Below are 22,405 nucleotides of genomic sequence, written 5' to 3'. Positions count from 1 at the left end.
GCTAGCCTAGACTGGGGCTGGTGTAAGAGGAACGGCAGGACGCCGCTGTAAAAACCTAACGGAGGTAACCCGAGCTGAGACCGAGGCCGGCTTGAGCTACAAAGAAACTGATTCACATTCTAACACGCTTGCCGTTCCCTAATGTTTTAATTGCAGGAAAACGCTTGCTCTATATTCACTTCATAGGTTGGGGGTGTGAGCGATAACTTCATTTAGCTCCTGAGAAAAACAGCGGAGAGTATTTGGGTGTGAATCCCGGGTGGCCCCAGGGAGTCTGCTAGGGACAGCTGACGCCTGCCCAGAGCTCCTGCCATACCAGGATCCGTCTGCTCGGCATTCTGCCACCCTGCTCACCCTCTCTATCCCTCAATCCGTCTTTCTGCCCCCATATTTCTGTCTCAGTCTGTTGCTCAGTCTGTCTCTGTCTCACCACCTCTGCGCTAGTCCCCTAATTTTCTGCAAAACCACCACATCTCAACAGAAGCTCAGTCAAACACTGTTGACTTGACGGGTACATCTTTATTTCTGATAGACTCTGGGCAGTTGAGGATTTGTGTTTGGAAAGAGATCCATTGTTGACCATTTTCCCTCTGTAGTTATGCTGGCAGTGGCTGAAGGCTACGACACATTCAATATTGTGTTTATAGCTATTGGCGACGGTCAGGCCAGCGAATGTTCCTCAGTGTCTTCAACCCAATAACAGGGAGCATCGGCGCAAAGGCGCTCCACCAAACAGCCAGTGTATTACAGGTCATTTATATCTCTGTCAACACTGTGTGATCTTCAACGCACATGCACTACGGTAAGCTAAACCCAGAAAGAAAATAATATATAATAGCGGGAATGTTTCCCACCATAAATGGACCCAGTTTATGGGGTTTGTGGCATATTTCAGCAGTGGGTGGGAAACAAGTCTGTGATAGACAAGTGCAACATAAAAACATCAGTAACAGCGCCACTTATGGTTAATCATGATTGCTGTGCTGTTAAACTAAAATAAAACGGCACTCAAATGAAATCTTTTGTCTAGAAGGCTCCAAGCTTGCCATGTTGCACTATTAAAAATGGCTTTACTTTATTCCAGCTATCAAACATTCTCAGTAAGCAGACTGTATATATCGTACTTTGCAAAGTGTGAGGAGTCAATGTAGGCTGGGGTGTGTATCTATTTAGAAAACCATCTCTTGTCACATTGGTGAGAAGCAAAGGGGTTTTGTGTCCATAGGGGTGCACAGACAAATAGAAACATTGTCTTTCTTATCAAAAATAAGATGGAGGTAGTCATGAAGTGGACCTACTGTGGATTAAGACCTCTCAGCGCCAATTCACAATAAGCACCAGCAGGGTGGTCTTCCTGGCGGCAGGGAAGAGGTAATAGCATGTCTGAGATGTGATCTTATTCTTCTTATTTTGTTTCTTCTTCTAAGTTTTTTCCTCTTTCTTTCGTTTTTTTTTTCTTCTTTTTTTGGTTTCGTTTGGCTCAATCTAACTTGCTCCCATTTTTGTCTTTCTTCCTCGCTCGCTGTCTCTCTCGCTCACCCGTCCTTTCTGTCTGCCTTTCAGAGTGGAGGGAACATCAGAGGGATCAGGCTGGCTTAGTTTATTGGAAGCAGATGGCAGACCAAAGGCAAGAGGGCCACAGTTTCATGAAGCGTGGTTTGAACATGCCAGGACCATGTCGAGGGGCATGCCCATGGATGATGGCTACATGGAGTGTGTATGTGTGTGAGCGATTTGGGGGAGATGGTTTATTTTGTAGGTTACCAATCTGAGGAATAGGACCTCTAATCCCTAATGTCCCATCTAATGTCCCCGCCTGCTTCTTTTTTTAAGTCATTATCTCTGTATCCTTATTCACTGTTTAAGAAACTAACGCATCATTGGCCTTTCAGTGCTTTAGCAGCTTTGATGCCCCTTACCCCTGCTGCCCCGCTGCACTGTAATAAGTAACCAGACGTTGGCACCTGGGATCCATCATCCCTGGTGGTAAATTCTGTAATAACACCGCCTAAACATGTGATTATTAGCTTTCTAGAGACTACAGAGTTTGCTCAACATTACAAAAGGGAGTGAGATATATAGCAACAAACAGAGAGAAAGTGTTAAGGCAAGTGAGAGAGGCAGAAAAGAAGACAGAGGGAAAGGGCACTGTGTGCAACAAGGTTCCTCCACATTTCTCCAAACTGTGCCACTTTGATGGTGCATGTGCTAAAATCACTATTAAGAAGAGCCCACTGCAGACGAGAGCCCACTCACAGACACACAATCTTAGCTAGCCAGTACACATCAGAATACCAGATGGTGCAGTGTTTCCCATATGGAAGAGACACACACTAAGCACATGTCAGAATCCAACACTGTTTGTTACAGCAGCATCCCGGCCCTGGGAACAAAGTGGTCATTCAGACTTGTCACCACACTGTATAATTAGCCAGATAGACATAATGAGACACAATGCCAGCTCAGTGAAACTGGATAAAGAGGGCACTTATGTCTGCGCTGTTAACCTAGCCATCTTTCATCCCCATCTACACTGCAGTTGAATAACGCTTCTCTATTCAAATGAAAGAAATGAGTGCGGGTCTATATGTATTTCTGGTGCAATGTAGAAATCGATTCGCAATGGTTAAATTGTGTGTTTTCCACGCGTATTTCGCTTTGCATACTTTGTACAGTGAAATTGCACGTGGCCTGTTTATGCCACAGTCATCATGTGACTGTACTACACCATGAATCATATCAAAAATGAACATACTTTTAAATTAGCATCAGGTAACAAACCTCAAGCCTCCTTCGCCCAACCTCTTTTTCATTTCTTGAAACTCCACCTAACCCCCAACCCTTTAGCAACAACAACAACAACAACAACAAAAAAAAGACAACCACTACAAATCGTCACTTATCGTCTTTTGTCTCTCTGTCTCTTATCGCATGGTGCCAAAGCAGGAAAAGGGAGCCGGGGGGAGGCCTTCAGTAACAATGACCAGCCGGCTGACCTCTATACAGTGACCTTGAGTTTCCACACCCTGCCCAAAGCAGTAACCATGGTGGGGGTGGAGGAGGTAGGGCCAAGAGGAAGCTCTAGGCAGGGAAGGGAATGCCATATGTAAAAATAGATCTTTATTCTGAATTTTCCACAAATAGTTTCAAAGAACAAGGCATCATTTCATCCTAATGGCTGGCGTGAATTGTTTTGGGCTGTGTGTAGTGGAAAAGTCTTGCCTTTTGGCAGCGTGGCCTCAGAAGTGGCCTGCCTTTTTCACTGCTCCTCACCACGGGGACCACATATTGGCACATTTCAAACAGTCTATTTTTAAAAACCTTTTGTTGTTGTGTGAGTACTTCAGACTTCCGTTTCAGTATTGACCTTAAAAAAACACCTCTGACAGCGATCTAAGAAATATAGTTTCTTGCCTTAGCTTTTGCTTTTCTGGTCAGCGGGCATGTGATGTGGAATAAAGTGCCACGCCTGTGGATCACATATGCTGTATTATCTGAAATCTTGTTCTTAACCACTTTTTCAAAAAAGGGGTGGGTGGGCATGAATTTGTTCTCTTTGTGCCTTGATGCAGGGTGGAAGCCACAGACATATGGGTTCTCCGGGCTGATCAATTGTATGTAAAGCAGATCTGCTGATCAAAACGTACTCAGATCGGCCCAAACATATGATAGCAATTCAGAGAAATTAATTTCCTTTTTCTGTAATGGAAAAGTTTTTGAAAAGCAGACAGGAAGGCTCTGTTTGGTGGAATGAGGCGGTGGATCAACAAGAGAATTGCACTAAAAAACAAAACAAAAAACAGACTATTTCATTCAAAGGACCAAATGTTTGTAGGCAGTTTAGGGTCTCAAACCAGTGGTCTTATGAATGTGGTCGCCGAGGGCAACTCTTCATAACTGATCAACAAGAACAGAGAGAGAGAGAGAAACTGGATGAATATCCTGACACTTTGCTTACTCACTCCTCTGTTTCAGAAACAACCCCCACCCAGCCTTGTTTAAAACACAAGGGTGGGGGGGGGGGGACAGAGACAGAGACAGTCTTATTCTTCTATTCTTTCACAGCAAGAACCGCCAGCTAGACGTCTATATTTAGTTTCACCGTAGACTATTTTTAGAAAGCAACTACTTTTTGAGGAATTTATTAAGAAATGGGTATTTTAAAGAAAATGGTGGGTTGTTTTTAGGCTGTTGCTTTAAGTGGTGAGCTCGATACATTTTAGAGGAGTGGAGTAGCTGAAAGTACGTACATTTAATGATCAATATTTTTTTGTATCTCAAGCTTCGGGTTGAAAAAACGTCTTGCGTAACTGAATGAATAAAGAGGCAATGTGTTTTGTTGATTTCAAAGGAGGCCAGAGACATCTGGCAACAGGCTATTACACTAGTCCAGTATTCTTGTAAATTAATAGATGAATTGTTGCTAACACTGTAAATATGAATTATGCACTGATGATAGAGATGTGTGAAGCAGTATTGAAAGTGGTACAATTTCTCTTTCCTGCTTTTCAATGTTAATTAACATGCACTCAACCCCACATACAAGGAATTTTTGACAACCTGCTACAGCATGTAAACAGTCTGTCATCGGGAGCCTTTGTTTTAACAAACCGCTTTACTACGAGCTCGTCAGTGTCACAAGGTTAATTTACTTAGTCCCTCAAAGCAGTTTCAGAACTTAATCCTTAGCTCATCAGGACAAACAAGCCTTGCTGTCAATCGCTTCATCCCCGGTAAACACCGAGGCCTCGTGCCGACAACCCCTTCCAATGTCACACCACATGCAACCTCTTCCAAAAAACACAAAATGACTGCACACTCAATTACCGTGGACAACCAAAGCACAAGACATGATACGACGGCCTTATTTCTCTTGGAGGCGTCCAACGCAAAAGCAATAGGGTATAAATTGCATTCTTGTTGGAGCAATTAATACAGTTTTAAGAGCTATGAGAAGAAGCCATTCAGTGAGCCGATCAGCATCGAAAAACCGCTCAAGGCTAATGTTCTCATTGCTGTTTAGAAACCAAATAAGCACACAGAATAGCTGGAAAATATTTTCATAAGAGCGAGGCAGAACACGAGCATACTAGCACTTCAGAGAGGGAGCGCAGGTCTGGTTGGCTTGGAGAACTTGAGAAAGTAAGTAATTTTTTGAGGAGATGGCGAAATCGGCTAAGCAGTGCTTAGAATGTATGGTAATGTGATGTTCTTTCCAAATGGCTGAGCGTTGAGCTGGAATGCATATACCTGCTTGATGTACTTTCTCTTTATGTTTCTTCATTTACACCCCTCCAGCAGCACACACCACCCCCTCTCTCACACTCTCCCTCCCTCAAGTGTACTGTCACTGGGCTGAAATCACACCTGTGCTTCTCGCACATCTCGGCACACGGGTGAAACATACGCAGGGTGAAACATGGTGAGGGAGCTTTGCTGAATCTCATTAGCCAAGCAGGTAGTCATTAACAGAATGACCTTTGGAAATAATTACCAGCCTTCCTCCTGCCATCCCTCTTTCCCTCCCTCCTTCTCTTCTCACACTCATCCATCCCTCTGTCCCTCCCGTCCCCCTCTCATTCAATAGCTTTTTTTTCTGGGTAAGGACAGAGGGAGGGAAAGTGAAAAAAAAAGAGTTGAGGATAGGCAGGGAGTCACATCCCTGCTGCTGCTGTTTAAGATTACAGGGTGAGCTGAACTTTCAGATTAGGTTAATCTGCTGGAAATGGGATTGGCCAGTGGCCATCCTCTGGCAGGTAGGCAAGCATGCAGGTCACTTCAGTACCAAGAGCCATGTGCTATTCCATGTGATACTTGAGCCAATGGCATCGGAGCGTGTGACCCTGGCTGAGGTCATCACAATGCCATTAGTGCTGCAGGGTTTGAGCCAATTGTCACTGTGTATGTACACACACATACACCCATGCAGTGAGGCCACTGTGAGAGCACACCTACACAGCAAACACATTAGTGTATTTGTGTGTTTAAGCACATATATGCTATAAGTGTGCATAGAGGCACACAAACACTTTTTCATTTGCGGGTTTTTTTGGGTTCTTTTTTTAGGTGTTGAGGCGATATATCTTCAGATCACCACACACTCACTAACCCTTCAGTTGTTTCAAAAACCTGTGTTCTTTGTTTCAACAGCGGGGGAAAACAAGCACATTGTAGAAGAGGGATTTGGCAAAGCCGAAGTGCGTTGTTGGATTTGGGGCTGTTCGATCACAGCAAGACCCAGCCAATGCTTCTTAGGTTTGGGATAGATCTGCAATCATCAGGAGGGGAAGAAAGGACTCTTTCATGTGCTATTGCAATTAACAACCCCCATACCGGAATATAAATCACCAGTAACGGCTCAAAGTGATTGTTCTTAAGCATGAATAAAACCAGCGAAAAAGCGAGTGATGAATCTATTCTATTGTCATTTCCCAACACAGCTTACCATTTCTCCTCTAATGCTGTTCACATGTACAGGAAACTGGCCTGGCAGACAGAGAGTATAGGAAATCTATCTGCATGTTTGACTGTTTTATCCGGAGCCAGACTCAGAGTGTGCTGTAGACCTGCCAGGACGGCACACTTGGAACCTGCACGGACATCAAATGATGGAGGGTCTGCCTCTGTGTTTGCTTTCATCGAGCTACTAGAGAGAGATCAGCTTGGATGTGTTTTTGAACACTTAGCATTAATTAAGTGGACTTCTCCGTATTTTTATGGAAGAGCTACATATTATGTTTTTATTTAATCCAGTCACTGGAGTCTGAGTGGGCTAACAGGTCCTACATGAAATAGGATTAAATTGAAGAGTGTATAAGACTAACTTAAAAAAAATCCTCACTTTGTTTCTAATTGCTACTCCATTGATTAGTATATGTCTTTCAGTTCATTCAATTTTATTTATATAGCGCCAGTCGCCTCAAGTCGCCTTTATAGTATAAGATAAAGACTACAATAATAGAAAGAAAGGCCCAAACAGTCTAAGAAACCCTTTGAGCAAGCACTTGGTGACAGTGGGAAGGAAAAACTCCCTTTTAACAGGAAGAAACCTCTGTCAGAGCCAGGGAGGGAGGAGCAGGTTGGGGGTGATGGGAGAAAGACAGAATAAAAGACACTGTGCACTGTGAACATAATTTCCATTAGTGATGTCTCTTTTGTTTCACCACTTCTCTCACAGGAGGGTTAGCTTTGGTTTATTGTTCTTTTGCTTTCTCATATATTTGAACAAGTGTTGTTCCTAGATGAAACGGTTTTGCGGTGAGTCATCAGACCTTCTTTACTACTCCTCTCTTTCTTTTTTCTATTTCCTACTTCTGTCTTTCAAATAAATAAACCCACTGACCCAAACATAAATTCTATATAATAATAATAATAATGAAAAAAAAAAGAATAGCTTAGCGACTCCAATGAGAAAATAGATACAGAAGAGAAAGGCAGACTAGAGTGAGAGAGGTAGAGAGAAAAGCCCTCCAGCCTCTTGTAAACATGCTGTTGCTAGAGAGGCTGTGCAACGTACTCAGTGCCACTCTCTCAACAACGCTAATTATCAACCAAAGACATGCTAATTACATAGAGCTTTATTGCTAATGTAGCGGGCCTCTATGCCAGCCGCCCACACTCTGAGCTCCGCTCCCCTACCTCTGCCTCTCCTCCCACTACACCTTCAGGCACAGCAGCAACAGAGGAAGAGAGATGCATGCATTTGAGCATAGTGGCAGAGACAAGAGCTTTCTACAAATTTGAAATTAAATCTGACATATATACGACTTCATATTTAAGATTTTTATTTTATTTTTTTGCTTTGTTTTGTTACACTTTAAAATCAGCGCCTCATCTTGTTAAGAACCTCCTCTTTTCCTTTTCATCATCCTGCCATCTCAAGAGGAAGTCTGCTCTGCTCCTTACTTAAAACTCAACACGCCACCCATGTTACTGCAGCTTTGACGTCGGCACACATGGCTTGTAGGAAAAGATCTGACCATGCTGTTCCCCTTTGTTCCCCCTCCCTCTCTGTACCCCCCCATCACCCACACCCCCCCTCCCTCCCTCCCACCCACGCTAAACGTGCTAGTGTCAACCCTGTGGCCAATCCCTTTAGCACACCGCAGCTCAGGCTAAAGGCCTCTTCAGGTCGATTTCTCCCGCTGTGAGTCTCTCAGAGATGGCAGAGCTTCCGTTCTCCAGGGATCACATTATATGTAGTGCTTTATAGCACTCTCCCCCCACCAGGCTCTTTACCATCTCCCCCTGACATGGCTGTTTACACGTTAGCTATCCTCTGCTCTCTAATGGAGACAGTTAGAGAAAGAGCTTCAAAGCAGGGAGCTCTTGTCACAAGCACTAGTTATACATCACTCTCTTCATGGGTTCAGCTGGGGAAGGATAATAAACTGACTACAGAGTGAGTGAAAGACTTGGTGAGCAAAGGACACCTGTGCTGAGAGGCAAACTGGTGATAAAAGTATGCAAAAATTACTAAAGGCATACAATTAAGGAGTATGAAACTCCGGCAATTGATAAGTATTTCTAGTAACATTAAAAAATAAGCTGTGGTTACACACAGTGTTTGACAAAGATCATCATTAGCTAATGCCTAATGCACTTAATGTACAACAGTAGTACAGCATTTCTTACCACATAATTTATTTTGGCTAACTCCAAACATGACATGTAGAAAACGTGGGCAATATGTACATGTACATGTGAACACCAGTTGATGTTAGATGGGCATGAAGCCCAGTAACAGCCATATGGAAAAAGTCTCATACTGTTCTGTCCTGTGTTAGAGTGGCCAACCGCTTCATAATGTTAATGTTTTTATTTATTTATTTTGTGTATCTTCCATGAACATAACCAGGTGACCTATCATTTGCAAGCAAAATATGTTGTGAATCAGTTGTATTCTACAATAACAATTGATTTAAAAATAGGGGATTATATATGGACACAGACTCGTTTCTTAACCTCAAAGTCCTAAACAGTATTTATGTAGTATTTACTGTCACAATAGATTGCTCTAAAATTAAAATGGGATACATATTATTCTACTTGTGCTATTGTGTTGGTCGGTGGGTAGAATTGGAAACATCAAACATAAAGAGGATTTTAATTCTGGTTAGCAGGCAAATGTATGGAATTAGCAAATGTTGTAGTAAAATGAGTCTAATTAAATCTGGATTTATATATTTAAGGATTCTGTGTAACAATAAAGACAAAGAGCAGGGATTCTAATGTTCATATATATACATATATGTAATATCCATTCAGGATTGCTTTGTGGGGCAGGCACACTTACATTTGCAAAGCACAGTGTGAGCGTAATTAAGAGAGAGAGCAGGGGAAAGGGATAAACTTCACATGACTGCATTCATGTTTGTGTGTGGCCCACGAGGTCAGAGCTCCAGAGTGACTGTTGCATAACAGGTTCACGTTGAAAGCTTAAGGATTCAGGAGGGTGCTAGCGTCATTTCCTGCTTTATCTACCTGCCTAGTGGCGTGGCTGACAGCGCTGTTTAACATCGCCTTGAGCCACTCTAGCGACATGTGTCCAAAGCAAGTCCGATCAACATCCTCCTCTCACAGGCACATCAATGGTGACAAGACACCAAGGGCACAGCGTGGTGATTACACACCACAGGTGACAGTCTAAAAGGCCCAGATCAATGATAGGCTACTTCTTTTATGCTGCAAAGTGCAGGCGACACAAGAAGGCAATTTGAATAAACATACTGTCTTGAAATTAATGACTTATTGTGAGTCTTAAAATAAGTTTTTCTAACAGTGATTGATAGTGGTACTGAACCCTTGGGGAAAAGTGACAAACTATGGGAGCAATTATTTTGTACACTATGTTAGGTGTGAAGACTAAAAGAGAGAAGTAAGGGTTGCTGAATGAGTCACAAATGCTGTAACCATCTGTCTGCTTGTGCGTTTGCATGAGCGTCCATGTCTGCGCCCGAGCGTGTGCTCCTGTGTGGCTGTGCGCATGCACGGGTGTGTGTGCCGTCTGTGTTTTCTTGTAGCTTACCTCCACAATATCAGAGTTGGTCCTGCTCTCATGGGGCTCATTGTACTCAGTGTATTTAAGCAGGACCTTGTCCATGTCTGTGCTGGCATACTGGAACAGCTTGTTGGTGCTGTTGAAGATGATCAGGGCAATCTCACAGTCACACAGCACGCTCAGCTCATACGCCTTCTTCATCAGGCCAAACTTTCTCTTTGTAAATGTCACCTGAGTGAAAGGAGAGAAGAAGGGAGAAGAGGGATTTGTGTTTAGTTTACTTTTGTGGCACACTTACAATCAAACTAGGCTGTCTTATCTGACTTGTTATAAGAATTTGATTATGACAAAAAAAAAAAAATCCCCCACCCTGAACCGCTTCGCTTGCAATGAGAGAATAAATAGGAATTTGACACCGCAACTTTCCTCTTTAAAAATTTTGAGTTTTCAGGGAAATGGCATTAAAGGAAAGTGAAGTCTGCTAATAGTTTAACACCCACTGACTGTAACAGTCTATCCACTATACCAGGAAAAAGGAAAAAAAGAAGCTGGGCTTGCATTTAAGGAACTGAAAATACTCTGTCTCAGTCAGATAACGGTAAAGAAGGTCAGTTATTGCTTGTACATCAAAGCACACAGAGTCTCATCCTGGAACATATGTCAAGTTAAATTGTCTTTTTTTCAGATGGTCCGAATGTGTGCTTCTGCACAAAAGAAACACACACTATTTTCATCTAAAAATGAGCTGAGATTAACCGTTTTCCATGTAGCGACATTAACACTAGCTCGGTTATTGTCTTGCCCAATTAACCGAGTCTCATAGCAAATAACAAGCAGTGATATAAATAACAGATAGCTTCCTCGACCATACTTAAAGCACTTAGTCAGCGCACAGATCGTGATAACGCGCTTAACTTGAACCACAAAAAGTGTCTCTTTCCCCTCTCTCTTACTGTTCCTTCATATATATATATATATCTGTGTGTGTATGTGTGTGAAGCCCAAGACAAGTACCTTTAGTAATACAGGCACACAAGGACCAACACTGTCAAAATAGAACAGCCTTATTCCTCTATTGTTTGAATCAAAACTAGAACAGTGAAAGTGAGTTAATGCCAGTGAGCTGCACCTGGTTTCTTTTCCAAGCCATGTGTGCGCACTCTTTAGTTGAATGGGAAAAAAAGAGAAAATGCTCCACTGCCAGCTTGCCTCTCTTAACACAGCATCATGTTTCTTTCCTCCCCTTTTTTTTAATAGAACTGTCTCTTGTGTTCCTCTGTGACTGTGTGTATTATTTACATTGGAGACTTGTATTGACAAAGTTTTTTTTGTTTTTTTTTAATAAAGAGGAAATTCTGCCAGAACTATGCCCAGCTGGTAACTAACAATCTCAGTTTGTTGATTAACTGCATTTTTGCCCATTCTACTCTAGCACTTAAGTGGGCCAAAGATACCAGATGAATGCAGAACAAATACAAGCTCCGAATACAGTTATAAGGCCCTTATAAAGAAAGCCTTGCTTGTGATAGATCCTGAATATATTTTTTTGGCATTTACCTATCATGCCTTGCCCTTCACATTTTCTTTTTACAACTGAAAGAGGAGATAGGCTTGAATAGATATTGATAGATAGTTTTGAATTTCTTGAAACAATATCTCCCAGGATGCACCAGGGGAACGGAACATCAAACCATCCCTAACCTCCACCCTGACTTTCTCTTGCTCTGCCTTTCTACCAGGACTGGACCGTCTTATCCTGGACCCTGTCGCTGCCACCCCATTACCCCACCCCACCCCATCTTAAAGTTTTCCACTGATGTCACCGCCTCATGCCAAACTATCTCGTCAGACAACAGAGGCTGAAACCAAAGACACGGACATGCGGCGTGCTACCTCCTTACAAAGCACTGTGTCAGGTTCTATACCTCGGTACACACACGTGTGACTCACTGACGAAATGTGTAGAAAAACGCTCCCCTGGGCTCTAAATACCATGCTGACATTTATACAGGCATGCTGAAAAGTGACAAAAAAACACAAGCCTCACTTTTATAGTCTAAGATCAAATGGCATCTTGTGACAATAGGATTAATTGTCATATTCAAATCACTCTGCGCTCTTTATTCACAACTGAAAAGTGAGCACCCCAAAAGAGGGTCTGCAAGCCCTACAAGAGTGAGGCTGAAGTACAAGTTGTGCAGGTAAATAAGATGACAGGACTGCAGAACATAAGGTCAAGGCGTGCTTTTCAGGGACAGGACAAGCAGAGTGTTGTCTTCCCTTGGTGTTGTGATGCATGGGGCACCGGGGGCAGACGCAGGACACAGCTAGCTGGCGGCCAAGCTCTGTTATCAGCCACTCACTCAGTCACTCACTCTGCTGGGGCCATTAATGTTTCAAAAAAAAAAAAAAAAAGTGCACATGGGACGCACAGTTGGAAGGGGTGTGGGTCTCAGAGGTCCAGATCAGCCGGTCTCAAAGGTGAGGACTGCCGCGAGCTTCACCGCACTCATACAAATGCTTCAATGTACTTTTCAGAGACACGCATTCTCGGCTTCTCAGCTCAAAATGCAGAAAACAAAGAGCGGAATTCAATCAAAGTTGTCTTTAGCCTCATGCTTTAAATGAGGAACTGCGTGCAGAAGCATTTCGCACATATTATAATTTACACATAGTCTGGCTTCAACAGCACCACAGGGAAGAGAATGGGTGCGATTATGAAAAGTTTTAACTGACCAAACTATAACACCTACATAAATATCACATCACACCCCCCCGCGCCTTATCTCAACCTGACACGTACAACATGCTACCTCTAAAACACATACTACTACGCTGTGTGCATACATCCACGAATATAAGACAAATGCACGCAAGTAAACAGAGTGAATGCTTAAAGTCCGCAAAGGTCTTACAAGGCATGGAGGATATGCTGATTTGCACCGTATCAATGCAGGTTTTGAAGCTCAATAGTTGACTTTTCAAGATAACTCTGTTGTGACTTCCTGGCATGATATGATGTCATCTTGCAATACTTTTAGCCTATCAACGTCCAATTTGCTTATGTCACCTCCAGTCTTTCCTGTGCAGGCTTAAAACATCTCACTAGGCCCAAACAGAAGCGGTTAACAGGTACTATGAACCTGTTTTCCAAGTACTTAAAACTAAATCCATGTGAGGTGTCATTGGTTTACAGTCTTTTGAAGAAACTTGATAAAAGATGAAGTTTTGCAATATTTAAACACTTAGATGCTATATTCGTAACCAAAGATCAGGACAATAAGCTTAATTTGTAACCCAAACACTAATGTACCTTACCTTGTGTTACTATTTCTAAGTTTGTATGGACTGAACAAATCATCACTTTAAAAAACAATCATAAACATTTACATTTGCTATACATGCAAATGGATGGATCTGAAATCTGATACATTTCTTTTACTCAATGAGTCCTCTGTCTTTGTTGTTAAAACACAAAACATTTTGTAAACCACCCATATGTCAGTGTGGGTGTAATCTTTGTTTCCTTGGTCAGTGGGTGCTGTTAGTCACATCACTATGTTAATAACAGAGAGAATGACATTACAGTGCCGTGCATGCTGGTAAAAGGGAACAGTGCGAGTGTGTGAGTGTGAACCCAACTGTGTCTTTTCACAGTATATTGGTAACGAGAGTGTGAAACCTATCTTCACACACATAAAAGCACACATACAAATACGCAGGAAAAATGCGTTGACTATTTTTGGTCATCGTTGAAGGTAAAGACCTAAACCAATTGGAATGGGACACATTACTTTACAGATGTCTTGGCATGCTAGTCTAACCATATTCAAATTCTAACCCTGACACATAAATTCTTCCCATAAAATATGCAAAAAACGAGTTTATCAGAACTCAAATCTCAGTGATGTCTCAACGTGATGCTTTCTGATTTTCGTTCTTCAATTAAAAAAAAAGAAAAAGACAGAATTAGGAAGTTTGGCCTGAACCTTGCAAAGGTTGAATGAATGCATGTGCAGGGGAACCTCGCAAGTATCAGAAAGTCCAAATGTTACTTCAACAAGCTTAAGCTCCTAAGAGATTACTCAGTTATAGAAGAGATCTCGGCAACGACTACCTTCAAAAGACCCTGTGAAGGACACGAAATCATCCCCACACTTCCACAGCATCTACAAACAATTATTAAGTACTACTCTGGGCATTTATTTACATGAACTAAACTATTCGTAAACTGTACACTCGCTGCAACACACATCTTATTCACTCACCCCTATCCTCCTCCACAAACCCATCCCAGGAGAGCTTTAGACTAATGCACACACACAAACAGACAACCCAGCAACCACTCAGCTGCGTTACCATTAGCTGCCCTGTTAAAGTCTCTCTTTTGTAAATTTTTATTGAACAAATTTGAGTTAATTTGTTTTTGTTTTTCTTTCTTTTTTTTCTGTCAGCTTGTGAGTTGGTGTGCTATCACCAGAAAATGACTGGTGAAAAAAAAAACAAAAAAAAAAAGTAATTCAAACAAATGTATAAAAATTTAATAATTTCTTCTCCGCTTGCTGCATTTGATCTGGCTCACATGGAGAGAAACACCCAGGAAAAGCAGAGGGACACAGAGAAAGGAGGGGAGAGAGGCTGAATCTCTGCCACATGGGTGAGAGAAAGACGAGGGGAAAGACGGAGGAGAAAAGAGGGGGCGGACGCACAGGAAGCACATTTGTATGCATTTCCTCTCATAACAGGAAGAGGCCAGTGGCTTCCCCTTCACAATGGCTTCGCTTCTGCTTCCCACCTCCTGCCTGCTTCCCTGGGGGAGGAGGAGGCGAAGGAAGAGGAGGAGTGGGGAGACAGGCACCAAAAAACTGCTGGTTAGCAAACCAAACATGGCCATGTGAAGACACACACATGCACACACACACACATAGATGTCAGTCACCTATGGAGCAGCGAGATTTGACTTGAAACAAACACTTATCCCATTGTCAGGGGCCGAGCAGGAAGACACGAGCTTACGCAAAAGGAATAAGAGGAGCCGAAGACCTTGGCTTGAACTTTGCCTCACAGCCAAGACGCTGTTAAGACAGGCATTACGACAAAAGAGGCTTTGTCCCACCTCTAATATATGCCGTGCTCTTCTCTCTCCTCAAAAACCCCACTCGTCATCCTATCACAGGGTGCACTGTACACCGAAGAGCGGGAGAGAGTGTGGTCCAAACGTTTTGTATCTTAATCCCACGTTAGTTAAAAAATTACGCGTGAAAGTTAATGGTGATAGCTTAATAATGGCAGGTACAACCATAGATGTCTTCAAGTCCACGCCAGTTTAGATTGTTTTTCTTAGCCGAGCAAGTAATTACATCTCAGCATGTTCTTCTTTATGCTGAAAAACCGCAACTGGAAAAGGATATACCCGCTGACTAAAAAAAGGGGATGTCACATTTGCAAGGCCCAAGTTAGTGGTCAGAAAGACAAAAATAACTTTGCTGTCATCCATTTGAAGGGTATAAACTGTCAGTGTGGCACTGAGGCCGAGGCTGTATACTTTATGCAAGGGATGCTATTTTTACTTTTAGCAGATTTTCGCAATAGGAAAATAAGTAAAAACAGGGAACTAATTGGTTTAAACTCATTTCACTTTATCTACATGTGTGTCTGATTGTTCCGGTAATCAGTTCGGAAGAAAACCACATTACCCCATTTTTTATTTTTTATTTTTATTAATACATGAGAACATTTTGGTGAGAGTGCAAATGATCTGCAGATTATGAGCTCATCTGAAAGTTATAGATGAAAAAAAAAAGTGAATAAAACCAAGGCCAAATAAAAAGGCTGGTGTCATTAGCAACAAACTTTTTATGGTATGCCCGCTATTTTTAATTTTTTTTACTTATCCAGCAAAATATGCTTTCATTAATACACAGATTTCTTTTAATAGATCAAAAAGGGATGAATTCCAGAGCACACAAAGGAAAGGAACTATCGAAAGCTATAACATTGATGCTTTGTAGTGGGGAGAGTGGATAGAGTGAAGTGACGAACTGGCGGATGAGACAAAAAAAAAATGAGCGGGAAAAAATGGGGGAAACAAAGTGAAGGTGAGAGCTTAGCGAGCCCACAGGTTAGCTGAACATACGATAGAAAGGAGTGCCACTCGGTGTGGTAAATGAACGAGATGGTAGAAGGTGGGAAACAGGGAATTAGAGGAGGGGTGCAGGGGTGAGGAGCTACCCTGTGGGCCTCATTATTTTCCTGCTGTTAATGTCACTCGCACATTTTCTCACCCTGGTACTGTTGATTGGAGGGAAGAACGCTTTGTCGTAGAAACAAAAAGACCCTCTTACTACAGCGACAGCGGTGCAGTTAACGTGGCTCTCTTCACCAGAGAGAAATTTTTTTTTAAAAACACACCAAAAAACAAAGTCACAGCATTTTTAAAGCTTCTTTTGGCCGAGTGTGTGCTGGTATGGCTGTTGTTTGGGGGAGTTGGGAGATCCTCATGTTTTACTTCCTGTCACTGATGACCTGATACATGTTTAACCTTTGGCCTCAGGTCCCTTCCCCCATGAAACCCATATGTCCGACACAAAGACGCACACACACAAACACAATGATTCACACAAACAAGTCATCCTAAATTAAGCCCACTGAGCAGACTGGCTGGAGAGGTAACACTAATTAGAGCCAATTGCAGCAAATTAGTCGATGCACAACACGGGCTCCAGAGAGATAGATGTGTTTTTAGATGTTTACATGTGCATACACATATGCGTTTGTCACTGCTGCGTTAACAAAGGCTCCAAATGAACCGTCTAAGGTGTGTGCTACGATCGGTCTACGCCCATGGTGTCGACGCGTGCGGGCGCGTGCGCACACCTGTACGTTTAACTTGTGTGCGCCTGTCCATCTGTGCGCGTTTGCAAGCTGGCTCAAGAGTCTGCTCTTTGTGAACAGCCCATGAGTTTATGACACAGGGGGCTCTTTCATGTGCCCGAGGCTAGGAGAGGGTCTGAGTGGTCGGGCGGCTTGGAGCCAGGGCTCACACACTGCTGCCCACTGTCCAGCACTTCGGGCAGCCAGTCAATGCCAGGGAGGCCTGGCCCCTCTGCCACTGCTCTTGGGAAGTGTTTCGGGGCCTGGAGGTGGCAGCCCAAAGTGGCCGCCCAGAGAGAGCCAGGCCCTGTGCCCAATATGATGGTGCAGCTGCATGGAGGGCAGGGGTGAGGAGGCACTAAAGCCCTGTAGGTGGAAAGGTAGCGTTGACAGCTACACAGAGTGGTGCCACTCCAAAGAGGGCTGCGTTAGAAAGAGTGTCATAACCAAGGAAATGTTACAGTCGCTCTATATATTGTATTGAACGACAATGCAGGAATTGCGCCATATCCTGTTTTGTTTTTTATGCAACTCCCAAAACTTTTGGAAATGAATATTATGGAAAATAACAATATATTTTATTTTATAACAATATTCAAACAAGATCGTAACCTGCTAAGGCTGTAGAAGGGCTTTCAGAAACACGTAAAACACTGAAAGTATGTGAAGAATGTGAGGTCAAAAGCAACACTGCAAAAAGTCCTCTGGTGTTTATTTGGCTCAGGCTCTGGGACATTTCCTCAAAAAGGAAGTGAAAATATGTAAAGCTTGAGCTTCTGGTTTTTTTTCTTTAAAAAAGAAAATTTAAGTTTCTGTGTCTGTCTCCGTCCCTGTCTTGTGATATCCGCCTCTTCAAAACACGGTGATGTCATTTTTATTTTAGGCTGTAGGTTTTATGACATTATGCTCCACAGAACATGTGGTGCTTTCCACATGACTCGATGATACAATATCAGGAGGAATCGAAATCGCTTAAAAGCAACAACGAGTACATAATATCAACGAGCACTCTATGGTTTTAAGGATCAAAACAACAAAATCCTGCGATATATTGATTTTCTTTTCCCAATGAACCCTTTCTCTCTCCTCAGTCTCTTCTCCTGCCTCCTTCTCCTCTCCCTGTAAGTGAAGCCCGGATATCTCAGGCATCGATTTCCCTCAGGTGTCCTTCCTGTCTCCCTCTTTCTCTCCTTTTCCTCAGGAGTCGAAGAGCCCGGGCCCATTCTTAGGTGGGATAAGAGAGGAGGGCTGAGATAACAGCAAGGAGGAAGTGTGGGTGCTGCTGAAACACGATAGTTTTAGTCCTCATCTAAAACTCGGTGACCTCTTCCTTGCTCTTTCTTTGTTTCTCTGCCTGTCTGTCCGTCTGGCTCTCTCAATAACAAACAAAGATATACCATCTCACATCCTCCATACTTTTCAAAAACTGTCTCTATACATGACTCTTGGTTACACTCTTTCTTTTTATGCTGCATCTGTGATTCTGAGAAACAACATTTCTGATGTGACCTTCTTCGAGTCCAGCACGCAAACTTTCTTACACATTTCCTATTATCTTCTTGTTTCTTGCAAACACACTTGAGCTTAGTCACGACAAGGGCCAACATCTACTTCAATTACTCCCCCGGCACACTCCAATCAATTCACCGAGCCTTTGCTCCGGCCACATATGACTGTGTTTGATAAAAGCACATTGTGAAATGGCTCAGAAATACTATTGAGAATGTCACGCGGTGTAGAAGTCTCAAGCAGCATTGAAACGGATTGTGTTCAGAACTATGTGTGTGCTGGTGTGTGTGTGTTTGACCTGTGATCCGGGGGCCACATTAGCAACGTATGGATCCAATTGGGCTGCCAGGAAGCTGACAAAGTGTCAGTGGTCAGCTATGCCACAGGAAGTGATCGATTGTGGGCCTCAAGGGCAGTGAGAGAGCTCTGTCTCCTGCCTGAGACAGTAGTGTCCACAATTTATTATCCCAAGTCTCAAGTGATGCCAGCTGTCGTTAAGAGGATTCTTTGACTCTTAACATTGGTTGTTGACATTTTGTTTTAAATTAATGTGTATTATTCTAGGCAGAGGAAAGCTACAGCACTTCCACTGTTACTGATTTAGCTCGAGAAAAATAGCATTTCAGTGTTTGCGTCCCAGTGTGTCATTTCAGACCATCCCGAACCCTCTGTTTGGTTGTTTGTTTATATTTTCCTCCACCCTGCCTCACTGGTGGTACCACCCTCTGCCCGGTAATATTCCACTGGCAGGGAGCTAAACAGGGTGGCATGGTGTGAGGGCTTGGGTGTGTGAAGGGTGCTTCAGTTGAGCGTAGGCTGCACCCCTCAGACTTCTCTGCGATATGCAGAATGTGCTTTAAAAATCCCAACAGTTTTAAAGCAAAATCCATTTTAGGAAACACTGTACACTCCTCGTGTCCTCACACTGGATTGTTAGATTGAAGGGAAACAAACATTGCTATTCTAAGCCGATGGAACTCCTCCACCAAAAGCAATATCTGTACTTTCCCTGCAAGGACTGCTCTGTCTCCCAGCTTGCATATTGCCCAGACTCCCAGAAACCTTCATTGTTAAGAGCTATATGGGGTGTAGGGTGTTTCTCCTTCCTCCCTCCTCCACCCTTTTCTCCCCCATCCTCATACTCATCCATCCTCCCATCCCCCCGGGACTTACCTGTCTGTTGCGTTCATCCATAATCCGCGTGATCTGAATCTTTTTCCTCCCCATCGTCCCCGTCTCTTTCTTTCTCTCCTCTTTCTAAAGAACTTCAAGCTTTCTTCTCTCTTCTCTTTCTTCTTCTCTTCTCTCTCTCCCGTTTCTCTTCACGTTTCCGCTCTTCCTTTGCTTTGTCTTTTCTTCTTTTTTTTTCCTGCTTTCTATTTGTTTCAATCAACTCAAAGATTCCAGCATCTGTACCTGCAAGACAGAAGGGAGGGGTCGGGGAGAATAAGCATTAAATGAAATGAAATATGGCAAAATACTGAGAGGGAAAAAAAAATAATAAAAGTGGCATCGTGGCAGCCACAAGGGAGGGTGAAGAAAGACAAAGAATCTGTCAACAATGTTGTGAGAACCGCTGTGTTTTTCACTGTCGATATCATGCAAATCAGTTTTTGCATTTTTTTTTCTTCCTAGGCACCGACTATGAGAGGAGACAGCACTGTCAGGATCTCGCCTCGTTCACAGAGAGTTTGACAGTGTTTTGGAAGTGCCGCTAACTTAAACGCTCTAATCACCAACACTGTAACATTACCTCCACACTGAGAAATACATTTTGTTTCTTCCCATGAAACTGCACTGTATTGACAGTGGAGCTGCCAGCCGCGACTTTTTTCTACTCTATCTGCAGCTCATCTCCAAAATGGCAGATGCAATATGCTAGGATAGTATACAGATGTAAAAAACGAGGACCTAAGAGTGTTGCCATGTTCTGGTAAAACAAAGCCTTTGTAAAAATAAGTAAAATGTGGCAACATAACAGTTTGATACACAATGGTTTCTTGGAGAAAAAAACCCTTGCATGTCCGGAAGATATCGGAGTAGCCAATAAACGCGTGCACAGTTTAATGTGAGTGTACCTGTGTTCCAGAGGTGCAGGCCAGCAGCTGAAGCGCCGGACTGAATGGGCGGAAGAGCAGAGTTGCGCTCCGAAAAGTTTGCATGACTGAGCGACTGTGTGCGTGTGTACACGTGTGCATGTACATCTGTGTGTGTGCGTGCGCATAACTGTGTGCTCTTGTGTGAGCTTGGCTAAGCCAGAGCTCCAGTGCATCTCTCCAGAGTGCTAAAGTAGGCCAACCCAATCTATCTCAGGGAGGAGCAGAAGAACTGTTGTTGTGTTTTCTTTTGACAGTAGAGGTGATAACGTCCCTCGTTATGCAAATGAGCATCCCATTATTTAAGCTCAGTGCAATGCAGGGGAGCTGTCAACGCCGTCACATGAAAAAAAAAATAAAAAAATCCTCCATCTACCCTGCCTTTTTTTCTCTACTTTCCCCTTCTTCTCTCTTCTCTCCTTTCTGAACCAGATTTCCGGCACCTGGCAGCACAAGCATCAGACATTGATGTGGAAGACGACACCGCTTCACCAAAAGACATGTCAGTCTCAGTCTCTCTCTCTATCATTCTCTCTCTCTCTCCTTTTTCTCAAACACCCTTGCTCTTTTCCTCACTCTCTCATATTCTCTCCTTTGCGCACTCCTGCACACATACCTGCACATTGTAATGCACTTCCTTTCCTTTTTTTTTTTTTTTTTTTTTTTTACCTCCTGCTAACCTGAATCCATGTATTTATTGAGTAACATGCACAAGAAAGATCTGAACCCCTCAGGTGAATGCAGCACATTGCTATGCACTTGACCTTTTTGTGCTAGAGAGTAGGACATTGATAATGAAAACTCATAATAGAGACATCCAGGGATGCAGTGGCTCTTAATAACAGACCAAGGCCTGTAGCGCAAGCAAGGCTGTAGCTATCTTTTCCGTTTGCAGCATGAAATGCAGGCTCTGTGCTTTATTCATGACTCAAAATTTAGAATCCTGCATTATAATTGAGGCCTTCTCAGTGTATGTATGCGAAACACGGATTTAGTAAGTATATTACATTGTATTAAAGAAACAGCATTGCATTGATTTTTATGGATTTTATAAGATTGCCTGCCAAAAATGTCCATCACACAAAAACTGAAAAAAGTGAGACAATACAGTCTCAACAATAATGAAATGCATGACAAAAAACTTCCTGAGATGATGGTTTGGAATACACCCACTCATGGAAGAACTGAGATACGAACATAAATGCGTCATTTGGCAGTTAGGACAACAGCCGGACTGCACCATCATAATAATAACAAGATCTAAAATAACTCTGTGGCAGCTCTGAAGAGGCTATCCAAAACATTTTAGCATTGCTCTGTGCAAACACACCCATCCGTAGACAGACACACAAAGAGCTGCCCTGTGGAAGAAAACAAAAAAGGATGTTGTCAGACAAACTAGGATTACAAGCCAACACTAAGGCGCTTGGCACAAGACAGCCAGACAAGGATATCAATCAAGCCAGCGTACCTCAATCACAGGCTGACAGCATCATCCCCTCCCAGTCTTTGTACTCAACACTACCCAGCCCGGGCATCGCTCCAAACAAGGAGGCGTTACCTTCATGATCCCTGCCTCCTGGCCTGCACCTCCTCCGTGTTCCTCCTACAGCACGCTGAGCAGAGTTGAACCTCTCAATGTCAACACCCGCTGGGGCAACACCTTAGGCCTTACGTAACATTAACACTAAGATTAAGCTCGTGTCCTGAACATTTAATCCCCGCTTTTGGCTCTGAGCACCAGCCAACGCTCCCTGAGGTGAAGCTCTGCTGCTGCTTACCCCCATGTTGGTTCCTCTTAACTTCACCCAGCCTCCTTCCCCATCCCATCTTTTTCCTGCTTCCTTTGCCTCCTCCTACACAACAACAACAACAACTCAAGTTTCCCCCCCCCCCCACTTCCCCTGCCAGTGGCGGACTCCCTCAG

General features: G+C 43.1%; 1 protein-coding gene across 20 annotated transcripts in view; it reads right to left on the bottom strand.

Annotated features, from left to right (window-relative positions):
* Positions 1-22,405, bottom strand: part of mef2cb (myocyte enhancer factor 2cb) — a 111,576-nt gene that overhangs the window by 60,467 nt on the left and 28,704 nt on the right. For all 20 annotated transcript variants that reach the window (XM_042221230.1, XM_042221229.1, XM_042221234.1 and 17 more), the window contains 2 exons: positions 19,556-19,798; positions 10,028-10,231 (listed from right to left, as the gene is read on the bottom strand). In XM_042221230.1, coding sequence (XP_042077164.1) covers positions 10,028-10,231; positions 19,556-19,609 — 258 coding nt within the window. In that variant the 5' untranslated portion in view covers positions 19,610-19,798. The remainder of the gene's footprint in view (positions 1-10,027; positions 10,232-19,555; positions 19,799-22,405) is intronic.

This window comes from Haplochromis burtoni, unplaced genomic scaffold (genome assembly GCF_018398535.1).
Source record: "Haplochromis burtoni strain Fernald_Lab_line unplaced genomic scaffold, NCSU_Asbu1 Contig_63, whole genome shotgun sequence".
Classification (NCBI taxonomy): domain Eukaryota; kingdom Metazoa; phylum Chordata; class Actinopteri; order Cichliformes; family Cichlidae; genus Haplochromis; species Haplochromis burtoni.
This window is presented reverse-complemented; position numbering and strand designations above follow the sequence as displayed.